The 27,740-nt window shown below is 40.5% G+C and overlaps 1 protein-coding gene across 1 annotated transcript; it reads right to left on the bottom strand.

Moving 5' to 3' along the window:
* Positions 1–940: 940 nt before the first annotated feature.
* Positions 941–27,718, bottom strand: Lrrc34 (leucine rich repeat containing 34). Its single transcript, XM_021631954.2, has 12 exons — positions 27,565–27,718; positions 24,315–24,515; positions 23,984–24,099; positions 22,363–22,484; positions 22,191–22,255; positions 21,530–21,613; positions 13,519–13,647; positions 10,875–10,970; positions 6,052–6,206; positions 5,555–5,710; positions 4,368–4,494; positions 941–1,861 (listed from the first exon to the last, which is right to left on the bottom strand). The coding sequence occupies exons 2-12, from the start codon at positions 24,384–24,386 to the stop codon at positions 1,658–1,660; spliced, it is 1,326 nt and encodes a 441-aa protein (XP_021487629.2). The 5' UTR covers positions 24,387–24,515; positions 27,565–27,718; the 3' UTR covers positions 941–1,657.
* Between the last annotated feature and the right edge of the window lie 22 nt (positions 27,719–27,740).

Raw genomic sequence — 27,740 nt, 5'->3', positions numbered from 1 at the left:
ATGGTTGAGCAGATATCTCTGTAGTAAGATGTAGTCCTTTAGCTATATGCCAGATCTTGGCATAAACCTAGAGTAGTATAGCCAGATCTTGAGGTGTATCCCCTGCTTTCTGAGGAACCACCACATTGATTTCTTAGGAGCTGTAAAAGTTTGCATTTCCATCAGCAATGAGAAGTGTTCCCCTATCCCACATCCTCACTAGGATGAGCTGTCATTTGTTTTATTGATCTTGCATATTCTGACTGGTATAAGATGAAGTCTCTCAACGTAGTTTCAATTTGCATTTCCCTGATGACTAAGGATGTTGAGAATTTCTTTAAGCATTTCTCAGTCATTGCTATTTCATCTTTATTATCAGATATTTTAAAAGTATGTCACTGATTTTTTTTTTTTTTGCTTTCAGAGTTGAAGCGTTATTAGTATAATATGATCCATGATTATAATCAGTTATATTTAAGCAGGATATTAAAAGGCAATTACTAAAAGGGAAGTGGAAGTCATATAATTGTGAATTTATACAATTAAGATGTACAGAGTTAGTGGAGTTCTCCTACAGAACTTATACATCTCCTCAAGTCCTTCTTTAAGGGTAAGTCTAGAGAAAAATAGCTTCTTAGCTTACTGTCATCTTTTGGAAGAATGCTTTCTACCTTTTATTTCTCAGATGGTGTCTAAATTATGAAGGGGCCTAAATGACATAATGGCATCAGAATAAATGGGTCTCTGCATTCTGCTGGCCTCTGAGTAGTAAAAGTGTGTCATCAAATTTTCCTACCCTTGTCAGAACCAGTAGTTGTCTACAGAACTACCTTCACTTCAGTCACGCATGGACATGTCTCCATGGAGACACAGGTGGTAGCAGCCCACTCTAGGGCCAAATGCAGGATGATCACATACGTTCCAGTGAAGTCTCAGGCAAGCTTACTTGCTGTCCCTTCTGCCATCTTCTTCATCTCCCTTGGAAGAATAAATGAACTTCTGGCCCTGCTGTAGCACATAGGAGTAGACTGAGACCACAGAAAGCAAACTGTATTGCTAAGGGATATTTGAATGTCTAATCCTGGAAGGCTGTCTCTTTCCAGATTCCTGTAGATTCTTACCCAGCATATGGTGGAACAATTCTTCAAGGCCATGGAAAATGGACTACAGCTACACTGAATAACATGAGTGAATTGCATTAATATTGGATGGATAAGAGCAAGGCACAGAAAGGCTATGTAATAGTCATTGTCTGTGCAAAGAAGCTTTATTTTCTTGTTTTTGTGAAATTGTTAACATTTGTAAGTAATGCCTAAAAGTCTACATGGAATACTTTTTGAGATTCTGAGCTTTGAAATCTCTTAAAATCCACAGAGAATTTTCCAGCTGCATCATTTCTGCCATAACTTTGGTTAAATGTCTGTAGTGACCTTTCCTTATTGTTTTACTGTCTTTGTTTTTTTGTGTTTGTTTTTCATTATAAAAAGAATTACTATAGTTCCGTGGTTTCTTCATGGTTGATATTTTAGTCTCTATATTAAGAATCATTTTTTTTTCTCAACAGTGGGCAAGTACACAAAGTTTTACAAATTTGATAAAAATAACTTGCTCTAATTTATAAAAGAAAAAGTAGACTACTCTAAAAATGATAAGAGAAACCTGTTTTCAAGTTTGTTTCTTATAGATGCTTGCCAACAGGAACAAGGGCATAGCCTGCAGAGGATGATTCTTTGTAAGGGTCTCCGTAAGTCGGTGTCCAATAATAATGCCGCTTAAGGCCATTGGAGACCTCTGCAAGGTAAACACGCTGATCCACCAAATACGGCTCCACATCTGTATTATTTGGCCATAGCCGGCCATTCCTTATCAAATCTGAATATGCCTAGAAGTTTTAGAAAAAATGTGTAATTAGGAATATACTTATTCAGTTTACAGTGGTTATACAAATAATACTAAATTTAGCTATAATTTTGTAGGTTAAAATGAAATATTTTTAATGACATTGCTGAATTTTAGTATTATTCCAGTTAGTATAAGTTAATTTTATTTAATTATACATAATAAAAGTATAACATTATAAAACTGATTTCTAAGTTTTAACCTATAAGGCATATAGGTTTTCCATATATAAGTTTGTTTTTTTGTTGTTGTTGTTGTTTTTGTGAATCTCTGAGTTCATTCCATATAACACCAGTGCTGTGACTCATGGTCAGATTTTTCAAGTACTCTTAAGAGTGGAGAGCCCTGTGTGTTGGCATATGCCGGTATTTCTCAGCACTGCAGAGGCTGAGGCAAGAGGACATACTCAGGTTCAAGACTAGGTGGACTATACTCCTGCCTCCATCAAATCTGATCAGTAGGACTTACATCTCAAAATAAAGAAATAAAAATAAGTAGTTCCATCTGGAATTCAGTTGATGAATCCTCTGAAGTCAATATGAAACTTTAGTTTAAGTTTTTCCATACGATTAGATTGTGAGCTTTTTATTTTTTATTTTTTTTTAGAATTTTCTTTGTTATATCCATATGGCTATCCCTCTGGCTTCTTAGCGGGTGGGTTAAGGGCATAATATACATTGTAAGCTGCTTGATCAATAAAGTTACCATTGTAGAAGAAAAAAAAGCAGAAATTTTGACATGAAAAGATTTCCAAGTTTTGGCTTGCTGGCTGTTGTAGTTCTCCAGTGTTCTCAGTTCCAGAGTCTGCATACAGCTATGTGGAATCCTAAAGGACCTGGATGTTTCTCTGAAAACTATGGGTAATTTTTAGGGCACTATATATTTTATTTTTAGTCCTTTCACAAACCTTATGCTTTTTTTCTCCTCTCTTTTTCAAATGAAAGCTTTTTGTCACTATGCTTTCTGTCTGTAAAGTAGTATGATTCTCAGCAGCTCATGGAACTTTCTCTAGAATTGACCACATACTTGGCACAAAGCAGGTCTCAACAGATACAATAAAAATTGAAATAACACCGTGCATCCTATCTGATCACCAGAGATTAAAGCTAAATATTAACAGCAGAAATTGAACAACGTGCTACGAATGAAAAGTAGGTCAAGACAGAAGTCAAAAAGGAAATTAAAAAATTTTTGTAATTGAATGAAAATGAAAACATAACATACCCAAAACTAGGAGACACAATGAAAACAGTTCTAAGAGGCAAGTTCATAACACTAAATGCCTACATCAAAAAATTGGAGAGACCTCCTGTTTATAATTTAATGGCACACACACAAAAAAAGAAATAACATTCAGAAGGACTAAATGGCAGGAAATACTCAAACTGCCAATAAAATAAAAACAACAACCAACACAGAGACTCAGTGAAACAGAGTTGGCTTTTTAAGAACATAAGATTGACAAATCCTTATCCAAATTAATAAAATTAGAGATGAAAAGGGAATAACAGACACTGAGGAAATCCAGAGAATCATAAAAACATACTTTAAAAATCTGTGCTGCACCAAATTGGAAAATTTAAAAGAAGATAAATTCTTGATATATACCACCTACCAAAATTAAATCAAGATCAGATAGGTAATTTAATCAGATCTATAGCCTATAGTAAAATATAAGCAGCAATTAAAGGCCTTCCTAAGCGGGACCTAGACAGATGGCTCAGCAGTTAAGAAAACTGGTTACTCTTCTAGAGGTCCTGAGTTCAATTCCCAACATCCACATGGCAGGTTACAACCATCTATAACTGTAGTCCTTTAGTGTCCAATGCCCTCTTCTGGTATATGTACATGCAGACAAAAACAACCATATACATAAAATACACCTTTAAAAAATCAGTTTAATACAAAGTCTTCTAACCCAAAAATGCCTAGGACCAGATGGGTTTAGCACAGAATTCTACCAGAATTTCAAAGAAGAATAAAAGTCAACACCCAAACCATTCCATAAATTAGAAGGACCATAGCTTAATTCTTTTAATGAGGACACAGTTACCCTAATACCTAAACCACATAAAGACTCAGCACAGACAGCTACAGATCAATGCCCTTTATTGATAGATGAAAAAATTCTCAGTAAAATACTTGGAAATTAAATTCAAGAACACATCAAAAGGATCATCCACCATGATCAAGTAGGCTTCATCCCAGAGATATGGGGATATTTTAAGACACATTAAGAACTTTTCTACAGCAAATCAATTGTTGTTTGTTTGTTTTTTTAATTTGGAGGAATTGAAAAAAAAATGGGTGATGCAGTGATCCTTAATACTTGTGTATGGCTTCTAATATCTTTCCTAACAGCTACATTTTAGGGTTCAAGTTAAAATCACCCAAAGTATAGTGTGACACCATTCTTTGAAACCATTTATAGAAGGAACTTACAGGTATCTGAGAAGAGCCCAACAAAGGCCTGAATTGAAAGCACTTACCACACACGTAGCCTCATCGAATTTGTTTCCCCAAATGTAGATCCTAGTTAATACGGGATTTGTTTTCATTGATCGTGCAAGTGCAACGAGCCCTTCTCCCTCTATCTTGTTGCTGACTACAGATAATCTGCAGGAAAAAAGATAATGGCAATCTGAAGTCCCGTAACAAATATATAAGTGAGCATCAGTGTTTATTAAATCTATTTTATTACAGTGTTTAAAGGAACCTGTATTCTTTTTTTTAATATAGATTTATTTATTTGTACAGTACTCTGCCTGCATGCCAGAAGAGGGCAGCAGATCTCACTATAGATGGTTATGAGCCACCATGTGGTTGCTGGGAACTGAACTCAGGACCTTTGGAAGAACAGCCAGTGCTTTTAACCTCTGAGTCATCTCTCCAATCCCAGAATATATCTAGAAAAGGTACCTACATTTTGAAATGATGCCTTTTTTGCTCTTTCCTTATATTTTATTTTAAGATTTATTTATGAAACCAGGCAATAGTGGTACATAACTTTAATCCCAGCATTTGGGAGGCAGAGGCAGGAGTCTCTCTGAGTTTGAGGCCAGACTGTTTTCCAGGACATTCAGAATTATACAGAGAAACTCAAAAAGATTTACTTATATATTTGGGTGCTTTGTCTGCATGTATAGATGTACTCTAGAAAAGGGCATTGGATCCCATTGTAGATGGTATAAGCCACCAATTGAGTGCTGCGAATTGAACTCACAACCTCTGGAAGAGTAGCCAATGCTCATAACCACTGAACCATCTCTCCAACCCCTATTTGGTAAATGTTTGAGTAGATTACAAACATAAGTAATCATGTTAAGTAGTTATCAATTTTAGAGTTTGGAATAAATAAGGGTCTGGAAAGATGGCTCAGCAGCTAAGAAAATGTCTTTGCAGAGGACCCGGTTCTGTTCCCAGCACCCACTCAGGTAGCTCACAACCATCTCTAACTCCAGTACCAGGAGATCTGATTCCCTCTTCTGGTTTCTGTGAGCATGCATTCAGTGCATGTACAAACAAGCAAGCAAACACATATCCATAAATAAAATGAGAAATAAAGATTTTTGTCATGAATTTGAGTACACAATTACCCTATTAGATTTACCCCAATTTTTTAAAAAATACTACTTAGAACTTTTTGCTTTGGTTAAATAATAAAAACCATACTAACGCTTTAAGACTCCTGTTGTGGGAAGTTAGAGTTTCACTGAGGTAGTTTGCGCCTGTGTTTTCTATTCTGTTAAAAGAAAGATCTATTACTTCCAGAGTACTGTTGTGTTTCAGAACATCAGCCAAATACACCATTCCATCACGAGTTATTTTATTGCTGGGGAAGGAAGCACATTTAGCAATATTTTTAAAACACAAGATATTATTCTGACATTCAAAAGGTATTTCAAAACATATAGTAAGCTTTCAATTTTCATTTGCACAACATCCAAGAATGAAAATTCACCATGAAATAGTTCTCCCATCTGGCTAGCAGTAATTTTATTGCAGATATAGTACAGTATAAGCTAACCTAATAAATCCTATACCTTATGATAAAACTTGATCAACGAGTTATAATTTCCAGTTACCAAAAAGAATATCTAACAAATGTGTCTTACGTACTGTGAACTTTTTTGTAAACTGTCCTTAAGAGTTAATCTCAGCATTGTCACTTACCAGCTGACATCAAGGTAGCGTAGGCTACGGTTCAGATACAGTGCATTGCATAGTTGTTGTATACCAAAGTTTTTCATACCGTGTTTACATAAATGTAGTTCAATAAGGACATGATTTTGTTTCAACATTTGGCCTATGTGGACTGTAGACTCTTCCTAAAAATAGATAAAATCTTGTTACTGCTTCTGAAGTATGACATGTCCATTTTTCGATATTAGGAAAATGAAGTTAGGTGAATATTTTGTTTGTTTCTTGGTACAGGGCCTCATTATGTAGACCAGACTGGTCTCCACTTTGTCTCTGTTGCCCCAGCCTCCAGCAGGCTAGTGTCACCGAGTATGTGGCACCACATATGGCCTTAAATTACCTTGTTAGAAATATTATATTAAGACTCCTAGATTAGGGCTGGAGATATGGCTCACTCAGTAGTGAGTGCTTGAGTTCAAATTCCCATTGTCCATATAGAAGCCAGTCATAGCCACATATTCCTGGAACCTCATTGTTGCTGGAAAAGACAGGCAGATCCTGGGAGCTCATGTCCACTTAGCTTAACACCAACAGTGAACTTTATGTTCGGTGAAAATCCTTGTCTGAATGCAATAATGCAGAAAATAATTAAGAAGAGCTCTGATTTCCTGCTCTGGCCTCTGCATGTACCTTCATAGGCACACACACTCATCACATACACATGCAAACACTTCAGACACACAGGGACCCCACAAACAACAAAAAAAACTGTCGTCCATATATCATATGGCATCTTAAAAAAAAAAAAACAAAAACACTGTTACTACCCAAAATCATGTCATTGTGTGTGTGTATGTGTGCGTGTGCATATGTAGCACAAGGAAATAGGCCAGGTCTCACCATGTAGCCTATACTAGTAAATTAGTGACTGTACCGCTTGCTATGTGTAGTTCCAAATGAATATTTATCTTCTTAGAAAGCAGATACAAAGTGAATTAAAAAGAAGGTGCTTTTATACTTCTTGAGTTCTTTCTATATTCTGGATAAAGAACTCAAGAAGTTAAAAAGCAACAAATCAAGTAATCCAATTAAAAAATGGGATAAAGAGCTAAACAGCATTCTCAATTGAGGAATATTGGATTACAGAGAAACACTTAAAGAAATGCTCAACGTCCTTAGTCATCAGGGAAATGCAAATCAAAATACCCTGAGATTTCACCTTACACCCATCAGAATGGCTAAGATCTAAAACTCAAGTGACTATACATGCTGAAGAGGATGTGGAGAAAGGGGAACCCTCCTCCACTGCTGGTGGGAATGTAAGCTTGTACAACCGTTTTGGAAATCAGTCTGGTGCTTTCTCAGACATTTAGGAATAGCATTCCCTCAAGATCCAGCTATACCACTCCTAGGCATATATCCAAAATTCGCTCAAGTATACAACAAGGACATTTGCTCAACCATGTTCATAGCAGCTTTATTTGTAATAGCCAGAACCTGGAAACAACCCAGATGTCCCTGTATCTGAATGGATACAGAAACTGTGGTACATTTACACAATGGAATACTACTCAGCAATTAAAAACAAGGAAATCATGAAATGTGCATGCAAATGGTGAGAACTAGAAAAGATCATACTGAGTGAGGTATGCCAGAAGCACAAAGACACACATGGTATATACTCACTAATAAATGGATATTAGACATATAATACAGGATAAACATACTAAAATCTGTACAGTTAAAGAAGCTAAGCAAGAAGGAGAACCCTGGGTAAGATGCTCAATCCTCATTCAGAAAGGCAAATGGGACAGACATTGGAAGAGGGAGAAAACAGGAAGCAGTACAGGAGCCTACCACAGAGGGCCTCTGAAAGACTCTACCCAGCAGGACATCAAAGCAGATGCTGAGACTCATAACCAAACTTTGGGCAGAATACAAGAAATCTTATGGAAGTAGGAGGAGACAGAAAGACCCAGAGAGGACAGGAGATCCACAAAGCAGAGCAAAAGAACCAAAAAATCTGGGCCTAGGGGTCTTTTCTGAGACTGATGCTCCAACCAAAGACCATTCATGGATATAACCCCTACTCAGATGTAGCCCATGGCAGCTCAGTATCCAAATGGGCTTCCTAGCAAGGGGAACAAGGACTGTCTCTGACATGATCTCAGTGGCTGGCTCTTTGATTGCCTCCCCCTGGGGGGAGAGCAGCGTTGCCAGGCCACAGAGGAAGACAATGCAGCCAATCCTGATGAGACCCGCTAGGCTAGGGTCAGATGGAAGGGAAGGAGGACCTCCCCTATCAGTGGACTTAGAGAGGAGCAGAGAGGAGATGAGAGATGGTGAGATTGGCAGGGAATCAGAGAGGGGCTATAGCTGGGATACAAATTAAATAAACTGTAATTAATATAAAAAAATAAAAAAGGTGGATAATTTGGTTTACAATGACAATAATAGGTTATTTTAAAAAAAAACCAGCAGAGCTATTTGTTACATCTTGTTTGTCTAAACCTCTGCTCCCTCAGTGTGTCCTGTGTTAGTCACTGATTATCCTGATAGCTTAAGACACAGACATTTCTCACTCTGGAGGCTATTTTGTAACCCTCAGCTCTGCTTTATCTGACTCCCTCCCTTTTATAGTGATTTCTAGTTCGCAAATATGTTCTGCTTCTTGTTTTTAAATTTTACAGTCTAGCTGCTTCTAGGCGGAAGGTGTGCATGCACACATACATTTTCCCTTCATGATAATTTGAATACCACATAGTCTTAAATTTTTATCAAAATGAAGGCTTAAGTAGGCCACAGCAATTTTGTAAGAAGTCCCTGTAACACACTTTGTGAACAAATCACAGAGTTTTGCTCATCTTTAAAAAAAAATTTAGACTCCTGTATTTTATGTGTATATATGTCCCTAGAACTGGAGTTACACGTGATTATGAGCAGCCATGTGGGTGCTGGAACAAAATCTGCGTCCTCCGGGCAAGCAGCCAGTGCTCTTAACCACAGGGTCATCTCTCCGGCCACATTTAATCTTGTTTTTAATGTATGTTTACTTGAGGATCCTGGATAATTTGATGGACATATCAGATTACTTTACATAAAAATATGATCAAAATGTCAAGTTTTGGTTAAGTGTAGGTATGGTTCAAAAGAAGAGTTCTATACAGGAAAAAATGCATTTCCAAATATGAAAAATAGCACTTCAAAATGTGGTTAATTCTCAGTTATAGGAAGGAGGAACAGTGGGGCAGATTATTTTACGGTATGGACAGTACTTTGAACTTGAAGAAAATTCCAGGTTTATTTGAACAGTGAACCTGTAAATTCATTGTTTGAACTAGATGCGCTGGCTTTCTTCTCTGTCTTTCCTCCTCTTGTATAGGCCTGTAATAGAATGAACTCTTAATCTTAATGTTTTTTTTTTACATTTTGCTGGAGATGGGTGTGTATATGCACGCGCATCTCCACAATTTACATATGGAGATCCAAGGACAGCATACAGAAACTGGTTCTATGCTTCTGTCATGTGGTCCCAGAAATTGAACTCTGGTCATCAGGCTTGGCAGTAGAAGCTTTATTGCCCACTGAGCCATCTTGCCAACTCACCAACTCAGGTTCTAATTTCTTTTTCTTTTTTTTTTCTTTTTTTTTTTTTAGTACTTCTCTAGTCTTTACATTTGGATGCTTTGTCTCTATACCAAAGACTGTCCTTGCTATTATCCCATGTGAATTTTTTTTAATTATACTTTATTTACTTTGTATCCCTCCTCTAGTTCCCTCCCTCCTCCCCTCCCAACCCTTTCCTTCCTCCCCTTTCTCCACACACTCCCCTCCCCAAGTCCACTGGTAGGGGAGGGTTTCTTTTTCTTCCTTCTGATCCTAGTCTGTTAGGTCTCATCAGGAGTGGCTGCATTATCTTCCTCTGTGGCCTGGTAAGGCTGCTCCCCCCTCAGGGGGAGGTGATCAAAGAGCAGGCCAATCAGTTCATTTCAGAAGCAGTCCCTGTTCCCATTACTATGGATGCAGGGAATCTTATGAAAGAAGTGGGAAATAATAGTAAGAGCTGGAGAGGACAGGAGGTCCACAAGGAGAGCAACAGAACCAAAAACTTTGAGCACAGGGGTCTTTCCTGAGACTCATTCTCCAACCAAGTACCATGCATGGAGATAACCTAGAACCCCTGCACGGATGTAGCCCATGGCAGTTCAGTGTCCAAGTGGGTTCCATAGTAAAGGTTCTAATTTCTTTAAGGAGAAGAATCCCACACAAAAGCTGTGAAAAAAGCAACCACATTTTTATCTGCCCCCAACAAAAACTTTAATCTGTAGATGGCATCAAGTTCAAACTTGCCAAACTGCTATGTATGCGAAGATGTAATGTTCAGCCATACCAATATGGCAAATGATAAAACAGCTGACATTGGGCTTATATCATGGTTTGTGAAACTTTTAGCATTCAGACTTTCGATGAATAGGTTTACACAGAACCTGAGTTTCACAAACTTGCTGCATATGTAACAACAGCTAAATGCATGCAAATCGCCAATAAGAAACCTAATTATAATTTTTAATACTTTTTTTGTTGTTGTTTTGTTTTGAGACAGGGTTTCTCAGTGTAGCCTTGGCTGTCCTGGACTTGATTGGTAGATAAGGCTGGCCTTGAACTCACAGAGATCCACTGCCTCTGCTTCCAAATCTGGGATTACAGGCTTGTGCCACCATGCCCAGCCCTTTAATACTTTTCACTTACAAGTTACATATAATTAGGACATTTCTAAGAATGCAGTGCATCCACGCACTATAAACTCCCGTAGGACCTTCATCTTATCATGGACATTGATCACTTTGAATACAGACCTGTTCTCCATACAGTATAGGCCGGTTCAGGTTTATTCCCTTGATTTTTCTGTTTTGAGTTAGTACTGTAGCAAATGCTATCACACTTTGCAGTCCCTACAAACAGATAAATCCATTAAGGAAGTTGACAGTGTATCAACCTCCTTACATTACAATTACAATTTCAAGGTAAGTAACTGGGTTCTCACAAAAACATCTTTTTTTCTTGATTTTTTTTTATTTTTTATTATTAGTTACATTTTATTAACTCTGTATCCCAGCTGTATCCTGCTCCCTCATTCCCTCCCAACCCCTCCCTCCTTCCCTCCCTCATCTCCTCCCTGCCCCTTTCTAAGTCCAGTGATTGGAGAGAACCTCCTCCCCTTTCATCTGACCCTGTTTTATCAAACTCAGGGCTGAAATCAACCAATTAGAAACAAATAAAACCATTCAAAAACATCTCTTAAAAGTTAAAAAATCTCTTCCCTGTGGTGAACTGTTACTCACTTGAAGGCGCACTCACTCTCTAGCAGGCCTAATCAGAAAGCACAGGGGTTCCCCCTGTTCTCTACTCTCAGATTTGGGCCTGCCAGGGCAAATGCAAGTGTAGGAGATCTGTCAGCTCAGTAGTGCTACAGCCGCAGAACTGAGAGGCTGGTATAGCAGCCCTCTGGGAGTCCAGCCACAGCCACAGAACTGGGAGGCTGGTACAGATGCCTGCTGGCAGGCCCTGAGGAGCCTGTATAGCTGCTTGCGGACCTGGAACCCAGGAGGCTGGTACAGCTGGCAGTCTGCCACTGAGGATCTGGGAAGTCATCCTTCTCTGTCTCAGATACCGAGCAGGGAGTTCTGTGCTAGGAGCAGTGGGCACTGTGGGCCACCTCTGCCAAGGAGGGAGGCCCAACATGGGGAAGTGCAGGGGAATTGAATATTCATCACTCTCAGTCCCCAGAGAAGTCCTCAGGTGACCTGGAATCAAATGGTCTCCACTCACAGGTTGTCCCCTCTCACCCAGGAATCCTCAGTGTTGATGTTCTGGTTTCAGCTGCCCCTCTACTCAAGTTTGGAGTTTCAGATCGGGTGCATGCTGGTCGCCTGCATCTTGGATCCCTCAGCTCAAGCCTTTTTATGATTTACATTTATATCAGATTCCTCCTCCACCCCATGATCTGTCCATAGAACCTTGCCATGAACTTGAAGGCATCTAACTCTGTTCACACACTCACCTGCTTTGTGACTTGATACAGCTTAATAGGAAAGAGGTTTAGTATTATTTTAGTATTTAATTAATACTATCCTGTTAATTTGGGTTTTATTTTTTGCAGTACTGAGGTTTAAACCTACGCTCTTAAGTATGCTAGGCATGGAATCACATTCAGCTATATCGCCAACCCTTTTTAAGTTTTCTTTTATTTCAAGACAAGTTCTTGCTAAGTGGTCCAAACTGGTCTTGAATTCATTCTGTAACCTTCAGGCTTCCTGACTCCTAATGATTACCTCCTCAGGTTTCAAGCATTTGTCTCATCAAATAAAATTACCTCCTTCCCAACATCAGAGTAATTGGGTTTTTTTGCTTTTTTTGTTTGTTTTAAGCACTTTTCTCAGTTGATTCACATTTCCCCAAATAAATACAAAGCAGAGGCAGAGCCTATCTGGGAGTTACCATTGCAGGCTTTAAGTATCTTGCAAGTGATTAGTGTGTATAAGCAACAGACATTGACTACCTGCTTCCCAGAGCTGTCGTAGCCACATCTTCCCCTTTAAAAATATCCTTCCAAACCATTGCAGATTTTGTATCCTACTGATTTGGTGTTAATCTGAGGTTATACTACAGATTTAAAGGTCTCAAGACTTGAAAGCATGATTATGTAAGTGAGATTTATTATTTGAGGACATGCAAAAACTGCAGTGGATAAAGGCTCCAAGCAGCCTTTAGAATTATGACAACTTTCATGGTACAACATACTCTTTGCAAAATATTTTCTATCAGAAGGAATTTATATTAGTACTGATGAAGTGGTGGTTGTTTAATGCAAATGAGCATGCTCTTTCTCCGTAAAGTCATATATGGGTTCAGATCAATGATGCAAAGAGATTAGAAATATCTTTGTTATGCTAATTACTCTAATATTAGGTTTCTTGTAATATGATTTTTGAAACTTCTTGTTTTATGTGTACAAGTGTCTTGCCTACATTTATGTCTATGGGTCACATGTATGTAGTGTCCATGAGGCCAGAAGATGGTGCCAGATGCCCTAGAACTGGAGTTACAGGTGGTTGTGATCTGCCACATGGGTGCAGAGAGCCAGGGTCCTCTGTAAGAGCAGTAAATGCTTTTAAATGCCCGTCTCTACAGTCCCTATAATCTGATTTTGTTAACAGTCTATATTATTATGTGAACAGAAAATCCATTTCCAAAAGTGCCAGAAGAACCATTGATAAATTGTCCTGTCAGAGTAGCAGCATATGCTTGTACTTCCAGCACTTGGGAAACAGAGGCAGGAGAATTGTGAGTTTAAGCTAGTTTAGGATATGTGGCAAGACATTTTGCTCAAAAATGAACAACAAACCTCACCATCTGCCTGGCTTCTTGAACAGTCCTCTTGCGCTGCATTCCTAGGGGATACCTACTGCCTAAGTGATTTTTCTCAACCAAATTACTCACCAGGTCACAGTCACCCACATCCAGTTTCTCCAGGGATGTGTTAATTTGCAGCATTGAAGCAAAAATCATGCCACCTTTATTTTCAATCTTATTTCCAGTCATTCTCAAGTATTTGAGAGTTTTGTTTTTCTGGAAAAGAAAAAGAATCAAAACTTAGTTGCCTAAACTTGAATACCCCAAATCCTCTCTCAGTTAAACAAGTCAGGAAATTGAATTACTATTTGAAAACTCATTTTTACAGAGAAAGAGTGTCCTGTAAAAGCAGTACCAAATGACTCATGATAGCCAAATCTATTAATAGAAAGAATGACCAAGAAACAAATACCTGGGAAATAAAGGAGATTTTAGTATGCTCCCATTGGAAATTCTGTAAATGTGTTTCATAAGACAAACATATTGTTGAGGTGAAATTCACATGGCAAGAGATGACCAAACTATTCAGTGGCTTTTACTTCACTCAGCTAATTCCAAAACATTTTTCATTCCCTAAATCCTTGTATTCAGCTGTCATCCCCTATTTCTATAATACATGTGTGGATGAGCGGGCATGTGCACACCAAATGCACGAGTGAAGCCAGAGCCTCACTTGTGCTGGTCAGGTGTTCTGTCACTGAGCTATTTACCCAACTCTGACTTAATTTTTTTAAGTCATTTTTATGTGTATGGCCATTTGCCCACATGTATGTACCATGTACATGCCTAGTGTCCATGAAGATCAATAGAAAGTGTTGGATGTCCTAGAACTAGAGTTAAATCCAGTTAGGATCTGCTGGGAACTGAACCCAGGTCCTCTGCAAGAACCGCAAATGCAGGAAAAGTAAACATAACATTAAAACAAAGAAATCTTAAAAGCAAAAAGCCAACTGTTGTCTGAAAGCAGCAATACCTTATTAGCAGAGGCATATGATCAAACACAATCTATGAAGCAACTGGCCACTCAAAGTAAGGAGTAGCCATACTTGCATCCGAAACAGTAGTCCTCAAGCCAAACTTAGAAGACGGAAGACCACTACATAATAAAGGGAGCACGGTCTTCTCCACAGCCTATAGAGCTGCATGGGGGAAATAAATCACATTTTCTGTTGTTGTTGTTGTTTTTATTTAAATAGGTACTTGTATCTAGAACTCGGTGAAATAAAACTAGAATTCATGGCAAGATCAAGCACAGTAACTGTACAAACGCATGGACGGAAAGATCATGGAGGTCATGAATAACAGTGGGTCACTGAAGAACCCAGGTGCTTAGAATTCCTAGAACCCAATGAAAAACTGAACTCTCAGAACCTTTAAGGCCACAGCAGAGGTGCTTGTTGAAGAAGCCTGTGGCTGTGGGTACTCCCACTTAAGCCTACAAGATGGCTCAGCGTGGAAAGCCTAACTAAGCTGGATTCTGTGCTCACTAGTTTTGTGTCTGTTTAACACACACTAGAGTCACTTGGGAAGAGGGAACCTCAGCTGAGAAAAAGCACCAGCCAGACTGGCCCCTGGGCAAGTGTAAGTGAAAGTGCCCCTGGTGCACTTTCCTAACCATTTGATTGATGTGGGAGGGCACTGACCTTTGTGGGTAGCATTGACCTGGGCTGGTGGGTCTATGGTGTTACAAGAGAAGCAAACAGAGCAAGCCAGTAAGCTGTACCCCTTCATGTCCTCTGCATCAGTTCCTGCCTTGAGTTCCCTCCCTGACTTCCTTGGATGATAGACTACGCACTGTAAGATGAATTAAAGTCTTTCCTCTTCACATTGACTTTGGGCGTGGCATTTTATTCCAGCAATAGAAACGCTAAGACAGGACCCACATGCTGTAAAAAGAGGACTGACTCTCCAAGTTGTCTCCTGACCTCTGCATGCACCATAGCACATACATGTGTACAAACATACACCCAAACAATGTTTTGTTTTTTCAACCAGAGGACTCAACTAGATAAGTATGTACCAGAAGGTCTTAGAGAAATAAGAACAAGGGCTGAGAGGTGGCTTAGTGGGTGAAGTTCCAATTCTAATCACACAGGCACACTGGTGCATCTGGAATCCCCACTGTGGGGGAAGCAGGGGTGAGATAGGCAGTGCCCAGGGACTCACTGGTTAGCTAGTGTAACTAAAGTGAGCTCCAGGGTCAGAGTCTCTGTCTCGAAAAATAAGGTGGCAAGTGACGGGAAGACATCCAACATCAACTTTTGGGACTTCATTCCCAAGGACATACACATGTACACAACACACACACTCACAAACAAAATCCAAAAGTGATGAAATGGACACTAAAAAGATAATCCATAGACTCAGTGAAATAAAAAGTTGATTCTCGGAAAAGATGAACAAGAGTAACAAACCCTTAGCCAAAGTAACCAAAAGAAAGAGACTTCTCAACAAAGTTGGAGATGGAAAGGTATATTATAACAGAAGATGAAATCTAAGGTTCTGTGTGAAAAAAATATTCCAGCAAATTGGGAAATCTGGAAGAAATATGTTCATAGGTACAAATGAAACACCAAAACTAAGTCAAGAGACCATGAAGAAAAATAAGGTAAGAAAATGGTAAAATTGTTATGTCTGACATGATTTTACACCATGTATGGAAAGTCCTGGGTAGTCCAATCCTGAAATAGCTGTTCAAACTGGTAAGTTCAGGGAGAGCACCAGGTGAGAGTTATCCAGCCAGGACTCTTAGCAGCTGGGGTTTGGAGCCTGAAGTGACCACTTCCATTAACCAGGGGAACCTCCAGTGGAGGTGAGATATCCTCTCAAAACAGACAAAATCCAGGCTTTAAAATACAGATGATTTGAACAAAGGTTCCTCCAAAGGAAGAACAACCAACCATGGAAAGATTGAGTCCATTATTCATTAGGGATGCCTCCTTACACCACTCAGATGATGAGGACCAAGATGGCAGTAACAGTTCTGTGGAGGATGGCAGGACCTAGGACACTCACATTGTTGACAGAATTGTAAAAAGGTGTAACTACTTGGGACAACAATTTGACGGTCCCTCAAAATTATTATGACACTGGAGGAATAGCTCAGCAATTAAAACACTGGCTGCTGTTCCAGAGGACCTAAGTTTGATTATCCAAATAGTAGACAACCATCCATAACTTCAATACCAGGGAATCTGACACCCTCTTTTGGCCTCCCAGTGTACCAGGCAAGCATGTGGTGCACAGCCATGCAAGCAAATAAAACACTCATACACGTAAAAAAAAAAAAAATTAACGTATGTTACAACATCATTGATGAATCTTGAAAATATTAATCCATGAATTATGACTAGTGGCTGCAAAGGCTGGAGAGTAGAAAGGAGGCTGTACTAACAAGTATAAGGATTTTCTCTGGCTAGAAATAAAGGCTGGGAGATAGCTTGGCAGGTAAGAGCACTGCTCTGCAAACATGAGCATGAGTTCAAATCCCCAGCACCCAAGTAAAAAGCCAAGCATGGCCGCATATGCCTGTAACACCAGCAATGAGGTGCAAAGACAGATAGATCCTGAATGTTCATGGCTAGCCAGCCTAATCTAAATGGCAGGCTTACAAGTTACCAAGAAAACTTGTCTTATGGCAATAATGCTGAGGGTGGTAAAAGAAGATACTGAACTGTTGGGGTTTGGTCATGGGATCTTTGTCAGAATTGCTTCGGTTTTCTTTGCAATTCTTTTTAAATGACCTTGCTCGCCACAATGAAGACATTTGAGAGTTTGAATTTTCTCAAAACCTTTAGAGATGCACAAAATATGGCAGTTAAAGGCATTTTATTAATAAAAGAATCTTTTGATACTGAGACATGTCAGTTCCTGGTAGAACCCCCAGCCTACCTCAAAGAAGATAAAGGACATCGAAGAACCTCCATATGGAGTTTACTTCAAATGTGGCAAGCTAGCCACTCGACTGGAAACTGTCTTTGCTTCAGCTGCAGACAGCATGCTATCCAAGCTGTGAGCAAGCAGGACTCAAAGAGGTTGATTGCCAAAACTTGCCAAGATAGTCCTTGGACAGCCAAGGATAGTAGGCAGTCCTCAATTTCTGCTTCGCACAAAGGTCTCAGATACTGGGCCAGAAGGCTGAAGATGATGCCCCAATGTTCCAGAGAAAATCTGGGTGACTGTCCAGGCAGCCAGCTATCTGCCATTTCTATATTTTTGGAAGCTGCTTACTCTGCACTTCCTACACACTTAGGTGATATTTATTCCTCCTTAAGTCTCTGATGGGGTTGAAGACTAGATAGTTATAGTCTCACAATTAAGCTTAATATGTTTTGGATTTAAGAAAATGTTTAGTTTGTTAAATGCAAACTGACAGAAAAATATTTAGGTACACAACTCTGAACTCACCAAGACAGGATTGATAGTAGAGTGTTTTCTCTGTTGCCAAACACAAATGGACTGGACATTGTTATTATTACATGATAGTTTTCATAACTGTTCTTATTGTATGTAGTTTATAATTGTAAGAGAAAGAGCTTTTTAATTTAGACCAAAGGGGGACATGCTGTAGGTTGAAATGGTGCTCTGTGTATGCTGAATTCTGGGCCCTGAGATCTGGCTCCAGTCATGACAAGTGCATTGTCACATATTCTGATCAATGTTGTATAAACTTTGCTCCCCAATTATATCTGATTGGTTAATTTTTAAAAAGCTGGACAACCAATAGCTGGGCAGAAGAGAGGTAGGTAAAGTTTCTGTCCCCAGACCTGAGGTCTCAGATGGGGACCACGAGGGAGGGAATAAAAAAGAAAGAAAAGATAGAGGAGGATGTCACCATGAGGAATTGACCAGATGGACCAACAGTCCAAGGAGGACCAATGTGGATAGTAACTTGGGGCATGTTGCTGGGAAATAACAAGATTAGCATAGAGGATTAGTATAAATGTTTATCTGCCTGGTTATTGAGCGTAAAGCTTATTAGGAAATATAATAAGTCTCTGTGTCATTTATTTGGGAGCTAGAGTGGGTGATTTAAAAAAGGCCCACAAGATATAAGTTATCTACAACACTGGACTTCCTGTTCTGGCCTCCACATGGAAGCATATGGGCACATACACTCACACATCATGCCTGTAAGTACCCACACACACATACACACAGATAAAAATATTCTAACAATAATGGTGGTGGTGATGATTTTAGAATAAACATATTCTACAAATAACAATGATTTATTTACACACCTCTGTAAATAAAATAAATTTACTGATAGATAGGGCCTCATTATGTAACCCTAGCTGCCCTGGAACTCTGTAAACCATACCAACCTCAAACTCACAGAAATCTGCCTGTGTCTGTCTCCTAAATGGTAAAATTAAAGGCATGGACCACCACTCCCAGCCTCTGTAAATACACTTTGAAACTTTCCTTTGAACTGAAAACTTTGGGAGAGTATATTTTACATATGTGAATTATATTGCAATTAAGTTTGTTAACGTTTTTAAGGAAGAAAATGTTCAGGAGATAGAGTTTATCATAGCAGAAGAACAACATAGCTGGACACACTGCAACAACAGTCAAGAAGCAGAGAGAGATGAATGCTGGTGCTCATCAGGGTTTCTCTGTGTAGCCTTGGCTGTCCTGGACTCACTTTGTAGACCAGACTACCCTCGGACTCACAGAGATCCACCTGCCTCTGTCTCCCCCAGTGCTAGGATTAGAGGCGTGCACCACCATGCCTGATGCCCTTTTCCATTTTCTTTTATTCAATCTAAATCCCATCTCCCATGGAAGGGTGCCACCTACATTTACAATATGTTCTCCCACAGCTTGGTTAAGCCTCTGGAAATGCCCTCACAAACACACGAAGAGGTGTGTCTCCTATGTGATCCCAAGTCCAGGCAAGTTGACAGTGAACATTAGACATTATAATAAATCAACTCTTTGTCAACTTGATATCTAAACATATCGTTTATAAACTACATCCCACTGGTCCTGCATAAGCGACTTGCACAGAGCTCATTCCCAAGATCCCCCTTAAGTCTTAGCAGTTCCAATTTCATTCCGAAGCTGAATTTTTAAAAAGGTACTCTTTTAACTGTGGGCCCCTGTAAAACGAGAGAAAAAGTTACACTCTTCCCATATACAACGATGCCACACACGTTCGCATTCCAACAGAGATAAATGAGAGAACAACATGGAAGGACCTGACCACAGCAAGATCAAACCTGAGGCTGCATATCCAGCACCGGGGCTCCACTGCGTCCGGGTCACTCTGCCCTTCCAGCTCTGTTCCCTGTGGCACTTAGGACCTCTTTGACGGGCTGGCTCCTCTTGCTACCTACAGCTTTCCTTGATAAACATCCCATGTTTCTGGTATCTCCAATATCATGGCTTTCCATTACCACTTAGGCTTCACCCCATACCTTTATGTTAGGGGTTGGTCTGATGCTTGTATTTTGACGCTAATTACTGCTCTATCGTTGTTGTGTAAACCTGCCTAAGACATTATTCCTGATTGGTTATTTAAAAGGCTTAAAACCTGGGCAGGGCAGAATGAGGTAGGCGTGGCTAAGTTTCCTGGGCTTTGGGGACAGGAGAATGATGGGAAAGAGACAGATGGTAAGTGAGAAGGAGGAAGGACTCCGCTATAGGTTAGAAGGGAGAAGTAACCACGTGGGCCCGGGAGGAAGTACTCCAATAATGGCATGGAAAGGCCCAGATGAAAAATACAAGCAAGTATTTCTAAAATTATGGGTAGAAGGGAGCCCAGATAAGACTGGATAAGGCAGATGGCATCAGATGGGGGCTGGGAGATGGATGGTGAGGCTATTGAGATATCATAGATGGAAAATGATGACTGCCCAGCCCAAGGTGTTATAAGGCATTTATAAAATCCTTCAGGTGTCTGTGTCTTATCGATTATGATAGTGGGTTAGGTGATGCCACTGTAACAATTATACAGCTAATAATAATAAGCATTATTTAGGTCAGCACCATTTCGTTTACAACACCACCTTCATGCACAGCTCAGAAGCCCCGTGCGAGGGTCTGACCCTGCTGCACCTTGTGCGGCCTCAGCGTTATTCTCGAGTCTCCACACACTTGCCGCTTGCATACCTGTAAAACCTGCACTTCACGGACGGTGCCCCTGAGCTTGGCTGCAGCTCAGGACGTTAACTGGCCTCCGTGGAACTCAGCAACCTCTGCATGCCTACATAGTCAATGGTGGCATGAAAACTTCCTTAGGTGCTCATTTTCTGACAGGGTACCCTGAAGGCTGTAGCTTTTGGGTTTTTTTGGTTTTTGGTTTTTTTGTTTGTTTGTTTGTTTTTGTTTTTTTTTGTTTTTTTTTTTTCAGGAAACTTACTGGAGCTCTCCACCTCACAGTCTTGCATTCAAGGCAATGTTTCTACTGTCTGCAAAGCCTGAGGCTTCACTTCATGAGGTAACATTGACAGTTACGGATGGTCTGTGAGCAGACGCCGCCAATGCTCTATCCACACCTACCTCCTTTCCCAGTGTCTCTTTCGTATACCCCAGCTCTCCTCCACTCCAGACCTGACGAACGGCACTGACTGAGCAGTCATCATGTTGCAGCTTGCATCTGTGTTGTCTTGAAATTGCCTCCACCAAACAATGTAGTCCACTCATTACCTTTGAATTCAGTCTCACTCGAGATTTCAGCGCACGTAAGACAACTAAATTCTTTGCCAGGCTACGACCCAAGTGCTCTCCAAGCCAGTTCCTGGTAGAGTCTGTCCCACCCAAAACCTTACCAGCCCTGTCTCCCCATCCTCATTTCTTTTCTTTTTTAGATTTTATTTATTTTTATTTTATGGTTTTGCCTGTGTGTATGTCAGATCCTCTGGAACTAGAGTTACAGACAGTTGTGAGCTGCTGTTTGGTTGCTGGGAAGCAAACCCTGGCCCTTTGCAAGAACAAGCGTTCCTTCCAGCACACACACAATCACATTTTCCCACAAATGCCTCAATAAAAGTTGAACTAATATAAGCCCATATTAATTTTGGTTGTTTCTAAACTACAAGAAGTTGAAATCCACAAATGAAATACTTCTTTGAGATATATAAATACTTACATGTAGCGCATTAGCAATAATTTCTCCACCTTCTGGTCCAATATCATTAAACATAAGGTTTAAGTAAGTGATAATCGGTTGTTTCTACAGCAAGGAAATAAAGAAGCTATTGTATTTGTATTACTAGAAATCAATCAATCTATACAAAGAATTTATCCAAGGTCGTTAAACAAGGTTTAAGTAAGTGATACTTGGTTGCTTCTATAATTAGAAGAGAAAGAAGTTACTGGAATTCAATCAATCTATATATACAATTTATTTAGCTAAAAGTATTTATCTCCATATAAAATCTGACAGAATTCCAACAAAGGCAATCACCATTTAAGAAGAAACAGAGTCCGTTTTCTCTTTCAAATACTGCAACTGTAATATTATTGAAAGAAAAAGACAATTCAGTTTCATCAACAATTGTATGTATGGACATCTTTGAGGATTTAACCATGGCATACAGGTTTTCAAAAAGACACCTCAGGAGCTCCTGATATCAGCTCTCCTGAGACCAAATACAAGTAGGTTTCCATGTATTTAAAGAGTTGGGGTTACAGCCTGGATTGAGGACCCTTGTGTTTTCCACACTTAGTGTTCTCCTGTGTGCCATTATCTACTTAGTCTCCTCTCTCAGCAGAACAATGGATAAAGGTATTTGGTGGTACTGTAATACCTGAAGCAGTTTTGCAGCATAGTAGGCACCAACATCGCTTATGAGGTTATACCTCACATCCACACCTGAAACATACAGTTGAAAAGAAACTGATATTATTCTTTATTTAAAAAAAAATACTTAAAATCAGGAAAATGAAAATCAGGCAGTGTTTACTCTTAGTCAAACATACCATTGATCCGTGACTGGTTCCTTAAAAGTTTGGAAAGAATCCAAAAATCTTCACCTGTTATTCTTTGTACTGGGACTAAGCGATTGTTACCACCAATGTGTAATGTGATTCCTTCCTCTTGTCTGTCAAAATAAAGACAAAGAAAGTGAGGAGGACAATGTTAACACAAAGTCTGAAACCTTTCACGTGTGAATAGTAATGTCAGAGACCTTGCAGTCTGGTTTAAGATAGCTAATTTCTCCACTATTTAATTTCTCTCATACATCCCACTATCCTACTATAATTTGTCCTGATAAAACATCTGGACAAAAACAAAGTTAACAGCTGGGCTCTGGTGGTGTTCGCTTTTAATCCCAGCACTCAGAAGGCAAAGGTCAGCAGATCTCTGTGAGTTTGAGGCCAGCCTGGTCTACAAAGTGAGTTCTAAGACAGCCAGAGCTATACACAGAAACCATGTCTCAAACAAACAAACAAATGGATGAATGAATGAACAAAAGAAAAAGAGAAAGAGAGAGAAAAGGAAGGAAGGAAGGAAAGGAGAATAAAAAGGAAAGAAATTTAAGGGTGAAATGTTGGCTTTAGGTTTTGATTTTAAGTTCTCTGCCCTTGATAAGAAGACACAGTGGAAGGAGCTTTAAGCAGCTAGTTACATCATATCTACAGTTAAGAGCATACAGAAACAAACAATTGCTCAAATGCTTGCATGTATTCAGCTTGATTTTTCCAGTCTTATCCAGTTCGGGACCCCTGTCTAAGAAATGACCCTGCCCACAGTGGGCTGGGTCTACCCACACCGATTAACTCAAGAAGATCCTCTACAGCTATGGGCGAAAGCTAACCAAATATAGAAAAGTCTTCTCCCCAAAGTGATTCTAGGTTGTTGTGTCAGGATGATGGAGCTAACGTCAAACCCACTTTAGACATAAGAACACTGAATACTTTGAGGAGACCTAACTATTGTGATAAAACAACACAGCCAAATCAACATGGAGAGGAAACGGATCATTTCATTTTACAACTTTTGGTTATACTCCACTACTGAGGGAAGTCATGGCAGGAACTCAAGGCAGGGACCTGGAGCAGAAACTGAAACAGAAGCCATAGAGGAACTCTGCTTGCTGGCTGGCTCTCCCTGGTTTCCTCAGTCTGCTTTCTTATACCACCGAGGCCCACATGTCTAGAGTGGCTACTCCACCCTGTTGGCTGGGCCCTTCTATATTCATCACTAATCAATAAAATGTCCCCACTGACCTACACAACAGGCCATATGATAAGGGCATTTTCCCAACTGTGGTGTCTTTTTCCAGGTAAATTTAATGTGTCAAGTTGACAAAACAAAACAGAAACAAGAGCAGCAACCAGAACAAAGGATATGCCTGAATTCGCTCAGCTCACAGCAACTAAGATATAACTGCAGGAGCCCTGGCTTGAGGGCTCCTGGTCTGATGTTCACCCCAGTGTCAGATGCCATACCTAAGACAGTGCGACATGTCTACCTGTTAGCTATCTCCATTTATCAAGCCATTTTCAACTGGGGATAAAACTGCTGAATGGTCCAGGGCTTCGCAGAAATGAGAATCAGTGAGTACTTACGCTACAGCAGAGTACTTCTCTTCCTTACCCGTTTTTAATATCTTCATCCACTTTTGCGAGCATGTTCATTATGAAAGGATTGCAGTCCCGTGAGTTTTCTGAACAAAGGTCCCTGTACAGTATCTGGAGGCTCTCCATAAAGTACTTGGAAACATCAATGCATCCATTATCACATGTCAATTATCCCCAAAGCTTCAACAACAACCAAGCTTCTTTTAAATAAATTAATATGGATATACAGTGAGGGTGGGGAAGGAAAGGGAACTAAAGATGGAGAGGACGGAGCCAAACAGGTTGTAAATGTCTCCTGCTAGGGTGGGCAGACTGATCAGCACCCTATCTGAAAGGGGGCAACTAACCTGTGCCATGTGTTGGGTCTGGTAGCTGAGGAAAAGGTGTCCAGAGAAATTATGCTGGGCAAAATCAAGCATTCAAGGGAAGTGTGCAAAATCAAACTAAATCTAAAGACTGCATGTGCCTCTTTAGGTTCCAATGACTGGGTTTCTGGAAATAGCTTCAAGTGAAGACAATTCTGTTCAGCAATCCAGTTCAAGAAGGACCTGAAAAATCACACACTTGGATTAGTGTTAGTATAATGTTCTTTTGGAATGTATACAATTTACCCTTGCTCATTCAAATGCTGATTTCTCTCCCTCACTACCAGGTTTCAATCCGGACATTGCATTGTGATGCTTATTGTAAGCATCACCTGTCTCAAGTTTGTGTAAACATGCTACCATTTGCTCTCTATATTGTCAATTAAAACAACCAGCCAGAATCCTGAGCAATGGAGAGGATAGGGTAGGACATCCTGGTCCAGAGTGGGAGGAAGAGGAAGGAAGCAGGTGGGAGGAGAAGAGCAGAAAATCTACAGGAGAGGGCTTAGAACCACTCCTGGAGAAATGAAACAGACCTAAGATATCACTAAGAGCAAGTATAATGGGTGAATCTGAATGGTAGGAAACTCTATGGGCTTGGAGATTTAGGATGTAGTAACTATTGGCACTGTGTTCTAGGTTAGTTAAATTAATCCCAGTCTCTGTGTGGTGATTTGGGTATTTAGCTTGTTTAGGACTAACCACTGCTTAACTAAAAGATGTATCAATAGTAAATATCATTACACCGCAACAGATTAAATACCTTGACACCATTCCAATTTGATAGCATTTTCATAGCAGATTGAGGCCTGGCTCATTAAAGCACTTTTCCTGTCCCAACCTTCCATTTCTTCCATTTTCTCTTTCTTCCATCCTTCCTTCCTTCCTTCCTTCCTTCCTTCCTTCCTTCCTTCCTTTCTTTCTTCCTCTCTTTCTTTCTTTCTTTGTGGTTTCTTGAGACAATGTTTCTCTGTGTAGCCTTGGCTGTCCTAGAACTCACTATGCAGACCAGGCTGGCCTTGAATTCACAGTCCACCTGCCTCTGCCTCCCAAGTCCTGGCATTAAACTCCACACCATCCAGCCCATTTCTTCTTTTGAGAGCTAATTTCCTCCTTTAGTTCCTTTGTGTGTGATGGGGAATTCAGGTGTTGGTGCATGTGGAAGCCAGAGATTGGCATCCAGTGTCTTCTTCTACTGTCTTCCACCCTATTCAAAATGGGTCTATGGGTCTCTGAACCAGTAGCTCACTATTTAGGCTAGGCTGGCTCACCAGAGAGCCCTTGGGATCCACCAGTCTCCACCCCGATGTGCTAGGGTTTCAGGCATGCACTACCATATCTGGCTGTTATCTGAGAGCTAAGAATCCAAACTCAGACCCTCACACTTACGCTGTGAGAACTTTACCCAGCCAGCTATCACCCCACCCCCATCTATGTGTCGCCTTTAATAATGATACATAGGAGCTGAGATCTCTGTTCTCTTTTACGTAAGCGGCTTCCCTCATACACCTCCTGCTTTTCATGGTCACCTTTCTTTTCTTCTTCTAAACACAGGGTATCACTGTGTAGCCCACAATGGCCTTGAACCCATGGTCCTCCTTCCTCGTCTTCCTGAGTGCTAGAATCACAGGTGTGTGCCACCACACCTGGCTTCAGTATTACTTCAAAAATATCTCTTGGGAAGTCCTGGTCTCCCGGAATGGAAGCTATGGTCTTACATTTGTAAGAAGCACATGCTGCTGACTGTCTGTTTCTGCCACTTTCTGTGTCTATTTCAAAATACACTCTGCAATCTTGAACTTTAACTAGCCTGGATTCTTAGATACTGGCATCTTCCTTAAATCTCTACATCTCAGAAGTATCCATTGCTGCTGAGTGGCCATTTGCACCAGAAGAGTTTGCCACCCAACGCTGCAGAACAAGACTGACGATCTTTAAATTTAAAATGAAATAAATTAACTTTTTAAATAAATTTTTAAATATTTATTTTACTTTATTGGTGCGCGTGTGTGTGTATGTATGACAGAATTAGAATCTTTGGTCTAGTTTTATACCTTTCAGTTATTGTTATATTGTAGGTAGTTCTCTCATGGCATTACTCTCTAAAAAATACATCAGGATGGTGCCCCATAGGCATACATACTAGATCCTGTCACCTCTTTTAGAAAAACTTTTGGCTATTTAAATAATGTAGCATGAAAATTTCCAAAATAAGCAAAGATGCACCCTCCCCAACACCGCCAAAAGAATGAGTTCCTTTGGTCAACTACTTTTCAGAAGGGCTGAAATAAATGAAGTTACACAAAGGCCTAACTAGGTCACTTCTTGGGATATTTAAAGCATTTAGGTGCACGTTGAGTTGCTGGGCTTGGAGGGTCAGGAGGCCCCACTTCTGAGATGTTTATGGCACGTGTGGAATACACCATCCACCAAGGGCAGTGTCAGCATCCTAGAAACACAGACACTCCCGTGGTTTCTCAACAGAAGCTGGAGCTGGGGCTCCCCGCCCCCTCCCCCACCCTCCACTGGGCTACTTTCCTGCCTCAGACTATTAAATTCCTGGGATAGAATAGGTGTCTGTCCTTCTCCTTTTCGAAGGCAGGCAGGGATTGGGTCTCTAAGCTGCGCTTTCTTCAAAGGCCCAGTGACCCGAGGAGGCAGCAGTCACATCCATGCTCCTTATTCTCACCCTAGTCTTATGTTCAACTTGCTAAGTTCATGGACGCAGTCATACTCAGAGTGCATGCGGAAGAATGATAAACACGAACAAAACCGTCACTATGAAACCCCTTCTTCTAGCTGGGAGTTGTGGCACGGCCCTGTAATCCCAGCACTAGGTGAGTTCGAGGCCAGCCTGGTCTACAAAGCAAGTCCAGGATAGCCAAGGCTCCACAAAGAAAACCCTGCCTCGAAAAAACGAAAGAAAGGAAGGAAAAAGAAAGGAATGAAAAGGAAAGGAAAAAAAAAAGAAGAAACCCCTTCTTCTATATGCTAATTTTAAAATGAAAAAAAAAATAGAGGTTAAAAGGAACACAAATGTAGGTGGTCTAGAAGTGGGAACTCAGAAATGTCTAGGAGCCTCTTGCTTCTCTGGGATGGTTTACTGGGGCTTCCACAAACTCAGGGGTGCAGAAGAGCCCCAGCACGCCTTCCCCAGATCCTAGAGCAAAGCCGCAGGAGAGCTGCCATACCCTCCTCACAAAGCCAACGGCGGTCAAGGGCGCCCCCATACCTGGGCTTCTGCACGTAGGATCCAACGCCCGTCGCTTGGCCTAGAGCCGCAGGGTCGGGTGACCCTTACTCAGGCGCGCTTTGCCGGCGGGACTGCTGAAAAGTAAGGCTGCCGCTGGGCTTTCCCTTAACGACGGCTCCTGTTCCGTCCTCACACGGCCGGGCCACAACCCAAGT

The sequence above is a fragment of the Meriones unguiculatus genome, chromosome 2 (assembly GCF_030254825.1).
Source record: "Meriones unguiculatus strain TT.TT164.6M chromosome 2, Bangor_MerUng_6.1, whole genome shotgun sequence".
Lineage (NCBI taxonomy): Eukaryota > Metazoa > Chordata > Mammalia > Rodentia > Muridae > Meriones > Meriones unguiculatus.
This window is presented reverse-complemented; position numbering and strand designations above follow the sequence as displayed.